Source organism: Lottia gigantea (genome assembly GCF_000327385.1).
Source record: "Lottia gigantea unplaced genomic scaffold LOTGIsca_15, whole genome shotgun sequence".
NCBI classification, from domain to species: Eukaryota; Metazoa; Mollusca; class Gastropoda; family Lottiidae; genus Lottia; species Lottia gigantea.
Genome location: NW_008707797.1, coordinates 2,464,277 through 2,472,382, shown reverse-complemented (window position 1 = coordinate 2,472,382; position 8,106 = coordinate 2,464,277). Strand labels below are relative to the sequence as shown.

The following is an 8,106-nucleotide window of genomic DNA, read 5'->3' as shown; positions in this document are numbered from 1 at the left end:
TAATTCCCAAGTCCTTATTCTATTTTCTGGGCTAGTACCGTTTTTTTATGCCTTGCAGATTTTTATGAAAAATTACGAAGATTAACAGAACAAAACCACCCAGCTGAACAAGGCCACCAGGTAGCAGTAGTGTTTCTACAAAGAGGGGTGGGGGGGGGGGGGCATGGAAGATGACTCATCTTCGCCCCTCCTCTCCCTAGTATCGAATGTATATGTCTGGTACTGTTTGCCCCTTCTGTCCTAGAACAAATTTTAGTAGGTCCTTACGGGCTTTTCCATACAGCACGAACTGTTCAATACAGCAGAATTTCATTCCGTCGACTTCAAATTCAGCTTCATGGTAATTACTAAATGGCGACTCGGAACTCCAAAAAAACTCAAAGAAATCCCACGCTAGATTCTTTTTTGTCCTCCAATTCTGTCCTCGCTCTCGACTTGGCCCCTGTCTTGACTTGTTACGCTCATTTTCTTCTAGAAGTTTCCGTTCGATCTCACTCTGGTCACTCTCCAGCAACGGCAGAGTTGGTTTCTCGATTTCGTTGTCCTCTATCATCAGTTCATCTCGTAGATTGGTTAGTAATTTTCCCAGTAGATTGCGTCCCCTCCATTTCCTTTCGTCCCATGCATCAGGGTCGCTTGTAGACAATCCGATACCCCATCGAGTATCGCTTGGGCTGGCCTCGACCATCTGTTTCGGGTATGTTTTATATAATTCCCACCTGAGGTTTCCGTTCTGGGTAAACTGAAAACACAAAATTGATTACATTTGATATTTTAATAAGACTCTATTTCTTTCTATTTGCCGGATAAGATACAGAACAGTAGGATATAAAACTTCATTTCATTTCATTGGCCCAATAAACTGTCTAATTTAAATTAGACTAAACTTTCGTTCCGTTTTTTTTAAATAGCTTTTATTGTTATTGTAGCCACTTCAGTTAGGGTCTAGCGACAGCCCTCTTGAACTTCAAATTAACCTTTTGACCTAACTTGATGAATACTGGATAAGGTAGAAATTTGATAGGTTAAAGCAAACATCACCGAGTTAAAGGTTAATTTGACGAACGTTCAAGAGGACTGTCGTTAGACCATAACTGAAGTGACTACATTAAAAATTAAAGCTAATAAAAGAATAGAACGAAAGTTTAGATTAATTTTAAGTAGACAGCCCAATAAAGAACAAAACAGTATTATATAAAACCTCATTTCATTACATTAGTCCAATAACAGAAGGACGTAAATTGAACAAATCAATTACAAACCTTGGCTCTATTTCCAGCCTTAACAATATTTACAGCCTCCTTCATCCATACCAAAATACTGAAATCTTTCACTTGTCGACCGAGATGTTTAATTTCTGCAGGATGTTGGGAAACCAAGACTTTATACATGATATCCTTATCACCAAATACCTCTAAAATATCAGGAGAGACATCATCACAATGTCAAGGTATTATGTACTCCATTTGAAACCTTGACACCATTTAGAATTTGTATTGCATCATGGAGGTTATAAATGTAAATGCAGCGATCTGATTGGATGGTAAGAATGCAGCCAATCAGAGTTCTCATAGTCATATTGTTACAGTCTTACTGCCAAGGGATTTAATTGGCTGTATTCACAAGTATCGTGCTTTATGATGTCAAGGTATTAGACGGAGTTCGTAATAGCTTGATATTGTGAAGAAGGGAATAAACAATATATCACAGACATACTATAGAAAGAAACAATCAATTTTTAGAAGGATAACATATTATACCATCTGGTCCTTGGTATTCCCGATTTATCCTTATTCATTTAAAGCTGGTTCCAGTGTTAACAGAATTGCATTTTGACAATTATTTTTTTATGATTTGAAATATCAAATACGGATACATGGACATTGAAAATTTAGACCAAAAAACGTTGACAATAATGACAAATTTGTTTTACACCACGTTTCGGACATTAGTTGATAAGCCACGCAACTACAGGAGAGCGTTTCGCCAAGCAGTCGAATAACGACCACAGAACTTCAATGAACAACTAGTCTTCTACTTACCAGCCTTTTTGTACATCATATACTGCTCCATACAATGAAAATACTGTTTCCCAAGTTTAAATTTACAGGCATGATGGTGACTAAATGGCGATTGTTTTCCAAAAAACAGTTCGTAGCCGTTCTCACTCATCTTGACTCGGAGTTCAGCCTGTGGATACAGCTAGGGTACGGCTTATTCTTAACTAGACTTGTCTACATTCGTTTTCTATAAACTCTACTTGTACTTTCATTTTCGTCTTCATTCTACTTCTACTTTCGTTTTCCATTAACTTAACGTTGAATTCACGGTGTATTTTGTAGTCTCGAACTCCAGCCTTGCGCATTTATCAATAAAACGGAGGAGCTAAGTAATCGAGACTATGACCTTTCTAGGAAATCGTTATTCATGAATAAAAATCACTGAAATCTAAAATTAGAAAGAAGTATTTCACCACCATGTTGATATGCTTAGTAAGCCTTATTTTATATACAGTAACAATAGAGTGATTTCATTTCAGAACAGGTTTGAACACCACAAAGGCCTACGGAGAAATACCTCTCACGAGAATTGTGTTGATGCAAAACCAGCAAAATAGGCCTACCATCGAGCGGAAGCCGATATCTTGTCAAAATGTCCCCCATTGCACACTGTATGGTGTTTTCCGACATATTATGTTGAAGAAAAATATAGTCCATAGTTATTACTCCAATAAGCGACATAACAATTTGGGGAAAAAGCTCTTTTCATTAATATGGCGTAAGCGGTAGTCATGTTTTACTCCGCGGATATCAAGTATAAGTGAACGAAAGAGCAGACGATAAAAGAGTTACCTCCCGTGATCTACTTTACTTGCTTCAATGGACCTTATGTTGGGCATTATTGAAGAATTGGAATGCAAATATTGCCATATTGAAACATGTGCAACTTTTTGGGTTCTATCTTTGAAGGTGTAATCACACCGCGACCGCCTCACCTCTGGGCTACTCCCAACCTGGGAATCCTTAAATAAACAAAATAAATTTGGTTTAACTGTAGGCTACATCCACTTTTGAATGCTTTATGCTTTGGTAAAGAGAAATGTTCTTATGTCTTATTTTCTCGCCTTTGTATGTGCATTGAGGGAGGGGCACGTATGGTTACTTTGGGCGGTTCTAGCATCTAGAACACTTGCTTTCTATACTGTATTTATAACTCGAGTAGATTTACAATTTGTATTCAATCTACAAGTAATGTCAAGTAATTTATCTTTTCATATATTTTCAGCGTAACAAAAAAAATGTCTTTGCCTTGGAAATGACTAATCACCAATATATATCAAGGGACAACATATTCGAACATTATTGTTTTTCTATTTCATTTTTTAGTTGTTTTTTTCCTCTGCATTGGTAACCCTGTAAATGAGTTTAATTTTTAAAAACGATAGTGATAATTGCTGATTATTACCAATTTGAAGTGGAATACTGCTAGGCAATCATTTTTCTGTGCACTCCGTGTTGGGGTTCTTTGACCGAACGTTCACGGTTTGTCGGCGTCGTACATGGCACTTTTCTTGGTTAGGCGGTGGAATGCCAACATCATGCCGACTCTCGAAAGCACTGGTACAGGCATCAGAAAGTAGTGCTTATGGTTTTGTTCCAGTCATAGATCACGATAGTAGATCCTTCTTTTCAATCTGGTTTCATCTTGTCAGTGGTATAGGTTCTTTTGAAACGGTGACTTTGCCAAAATGTCAGTCGTTCGTCGGGGACAGTAAACACGAGCCGAGTTTGCCACAGTCTGTGCATGCGTACGTGATACAGACCTCTCGACAAATCGAAATGGACCCAAAGAGGCTGTCAAATTGCTCTGCTTTAGGTTTCGATATCCCACAATTCCTAGTTGTATCAAGATTTGGGTTCTGCATGACACGCTTTGATTGGTTTAAAATACTACCTTTGGGACAGTAGAAAACCTCATAACTTACAATGTAGACTAAAATGGTAGAAAACAAAAAGATACAAATGTTATCTAATTTTGACTAAATGGGTTTGAAACCTAGCGGTTTATACTCATACACACATACACACTCACCCTTTCCTTTCATGTTCTTCTGTAATAACGAAAGGGGGACCTGCAAAGACTAAACAGTTTAAAGTAAAACATCATAAATTACGAAGGTTCAAGGCGGCCGTATTTGTGTATCCACCTCGACAAACATACTGTATACTAATGAATAATTAAATGATAATCTAAAGGTCCCGACTGTCATTATTCAATCAATATATTACACATGTATTTCTTAGTGTATTTAGTGTCCTTATGTCAGAAAACAACAGAAATCAACAATAATTTAGTTTAATCATTCGATAAACAACAACCATTTCATTTCGATAGAGCTGGATTTTAACCCTAAAGTCCCTGGTTATTATACGGTGATCGTAGGATCTCATCTTCACAAATTCAAAATGAAAATGAAACGAGGATGTAATAAATTAACCATGTACTAACGATCGGAACCGCAAAACAATCCCGAAATCTAAAACAACATTTTGGCGAAATATTGGTTTAGCTGCTAATAAAGAAGTATATCATGTAACTGACAAATAAGAGAATAGAAACCATAGTTAAATAAAGCACTGTCATCAAGCACTGAGTTAGCAACCCGTATGCAGATTCAACTTGTCACCCTGTTGTAGCTCATGGAGCGTTAGTTTATAGTCCATTCATGTCAGCTCCTCCAGTCTGTACCACTGACAAGGGAATAACGACCGTTACAGGGCAACAAACACCGAGTTATCAACTCTTGTATAGATCGGATGATTTATAAAAATATTAAATTATTGAAAATCTGTAATCATTACTAACTATATCGACTGTATCTATTGAGCGCGCCAAATCAATATCTAGCAGACGTCATAAGACTTCTGCTCAATTTTCTATTCCCGGTTTTTTTATTGAATGTCGTTTGGTGTTGTGATGGGACGTTACCACAGTGACGTGTGTGTTGTTTTAAATGTTATGCTCTTTTGAAATTCGGTCTCAGCAGAATTTTTTTGAAAACGTTCGTCTTTTGACGTAATGTCTTACGGAATGTAACTCTATTTTAGACTCGAAAGGAAACAAATGTGAAATTATTAGAAGTGATTGTTTGTTAGCATCGGAAGGTTTATAAAAGTACACGTGTTTTTAGTAATGTTTCATTGGATTTTCAGGTGTATGGTTCTGTTTTAATTTTCAGTTTTTGAAAGCTTTTTGTTAGCAGAATTTATTAGGATTGCAGAAAAACATAAACCAATAGGATTTTTAGTAAACTTCAGCATCGGACAAGTGATATTCATCTGTTATCTTTATTTCCAGCTTATTTTTGTGACGTGGTATTTTTAACTAAATACCTTAATATTGCGATATTTCAATTTCTTTGTGTGAAATTAGCTTTTCTCGTATTTTAGCGTGGATATTGTTTAAACGTATCCCTTAAATAGTGAAAAGGTTTTAAAAAAAGTGTAAGCCCTACATTGCCAAACGTTCTACGGATAGTTGTTTGATTGTTAACCGAATATTTTTTTTTTTAAATCAAAACGTTCACAAGTGTGAACTCGACACCGTTTCATTATTGTACGGATACTGCGTGTACGTCTACTTGAAAAGATCGTTTAACTTAAAGACAGGCAAATTGTACGGGAAGTTCCTGCACTTCTACTGGAAAATATTGTGTGAGGTTTTGTGGTTTAACTTTTGACCTTTGAGACAAGGTAAGTGGTCTGAGTAGATGTTTATTTTGGAATTACTCAGAATTTATCCCCATTAATAAAGATAAAAGACGGTTTATGTTACGTCAATGCCATATTTGGTCAAGTCCCCAATTTGTGGGATATCTGTCATTGGGTTAATCTACTTGGAAAGAATGTCAGGGTTGATAAACTACATTGAATATTGATATTATATGCACTTAATACTTTATATATAAATTACATGTACGTTTTACTCACTTTTTCAAATTGAACTGTCTGAAAATGGATTTAGAATTCGGAACACTTTTCTGTAGCAGAGAATAAGTTTCTGAATTGTCCCAAAACATGTATACAATCACATCATAAAATTGCAGGCATTGCGTAATATTTTAGTTGATAAAAATGGATTCAAGGCATCGCAAATGGCAAAATTGGTCCAGAACAAGTTTGGCTTTATCTCCACCATAATTGTAAGAAACATCGTCTAAAATTCTATTTGCATGCTTTGGTAACTAAAATTTAAAAAAAAAGTATTTAAAACGTAGCACTATTTGGTAAAGATATTGAAATTTGGTTACCGTCCTTTTCTATATTGGAGTTTTACTCAATAGAATATACGTAGTACAAACGACGATAGCCGCAAAACGGAACTCGAAATCAAAACAACATATTGGCGAAACATTAGAACTTTTCATATGGGGAAAAGGAAAAATAAAATCTTCCATTTCCTTTAAAACCAGAAATTCTGTTCTGATGCACGACAGGTATATTGTAGAACTGCGAATTTAGCAATAAATCATTTCTGGTTTTTTCCTGAAGTAAACTCCAAGTAGTCAACAGATTCAAGTAAATATATATTAAAATATTGGCTGCATCCTGATAATAGCCTATTTTCAATCTTAATGATAGTAAATATATACCATTGTCTGCTAATAATAATAATAATAATAACTTTATTTGACACCTTGTTGCACAAGGCAATCTTCCCTGGGATCTTTCTACATAAAACTACAATAACATATTTACAAAATGATAAACAAAAAATAAGAATGAAAATAAATGAATATATGAAAATGTATGGTTGCGATAATAATGTGACTAACACATAAAATAAATTGAATTAATTGAGGTAATATTTTCCTTTGGTTATCAAAGATGAAGAGAAAATATAGTATTATTAGACACACAATTACATATTATGATCGTAATTCCCTTTTCAGTCCTGTCTTAAAACCCTCTTCATCATTAGCCCATTAGGTGCAGAAAAGTAGGAATTAAAACTCATTTATTCATCTCATTTGTCTTGATTGCTACCGATTACCTCTACATCATGAAAACAAAAACAAAACGTCTAATTTTTGTCACTTTATCACAATTTCGGCAGAAGAGGTCTTCTTCAGGAATGATGAATTCAATTTCATTTTTTGAATTGACTAGAGACAATCTTGATCTAATTTTACAATAAAAATGAGAAAGAGGTATTCTAAACTTTTTATGTGTATCGGGGACTGTAATGTCTTCTCTTCGCACGTAAATTTTTTATCAAAAAAAGTACTACCACCATGTGCAAAATCTCTTGTAACCATTGTCTTTATTTTTCAATCCAGTATCTTATAACCTTTGATATTGTTCTATTTAAAAACAGAGAATCGAACCAGGGTACCAAAAAATTGTACCCACCAACAAAGACAACAACTCAGAAGCTCCTGGAATGTATAGTCCGGTCTTGATCCGAGGATGTGGAAAAAGACATGGGATGTTCTGTTAGTTCCCTGCAACCCAACCAATCTCTCAATCTATCAACAGCCAAAATTCTATACCCTAAAGGACGAGGTGATAGACTGACCCCCAGGACGTGGACCAGTGTGGTCGGGCACGGAGGTGGAAAGGTAAGCTTTTATGTATTTATATGTGTCTCCAGCTTACAACTGCAGAGAAGTATAAGAATCGGTGACGTTATCTATAACAACATTACGTCACTTGCTCACCGATGCAATAATAATAATAATAATGATAAACTGCTTATTTTACATGGGTCAGAATTAGGTCCAGTACACAAGGACATGGTCCTGTCTAATATTCAGCCCATGAGGACAATATAATGAAAAAATTAGATGATAAATACAAATTAAATATATTAAGTATAATTGTCTCTTTTGTGAATGAAAATGAAATATTCTTCACCTTTGCAGTCACCGTTTGTCCTATTTTTCTGAACCCTGTTAGCTAATGATTACAAAATGGTCAGCACACTCTAAGTTAAAATAAAGCAAAGGGGGATCTGGGTGGATTAAAAAAAAAACAATTGAAAACAGACACTTTTGTTTGGTCAACGTTTCAAAACTGAGGTATTTGCCTCATTTGCTTCCATGAC

At 35.3% G+C, this 8,106-nt stretch overlaps 1 protein-coding gene across 1 annotated transcript; it reads right to left on the bottom strand.

Annotated features, from left to right (window-relative positions):
- Nucleotides 1–547: 547 nt before the first annotated feature.
- LOTGIDRAFT_77371 (hypothetical protein) lies at nt 548–1,415 on the bottom strand (the record flags this gene model as incomplete). The annotated part of the gene is made up of 2 exons (XM_009050504.1): nt 548–742; nt 1,263–1,415. Coding segments are annotated over 2 exons (348 nt in total), but the record flags the coding sequence as incomplete, so codon positions are not given.
- Nucleotides 1,416–8,106: the final 6,691 nt, after the last annotated feature.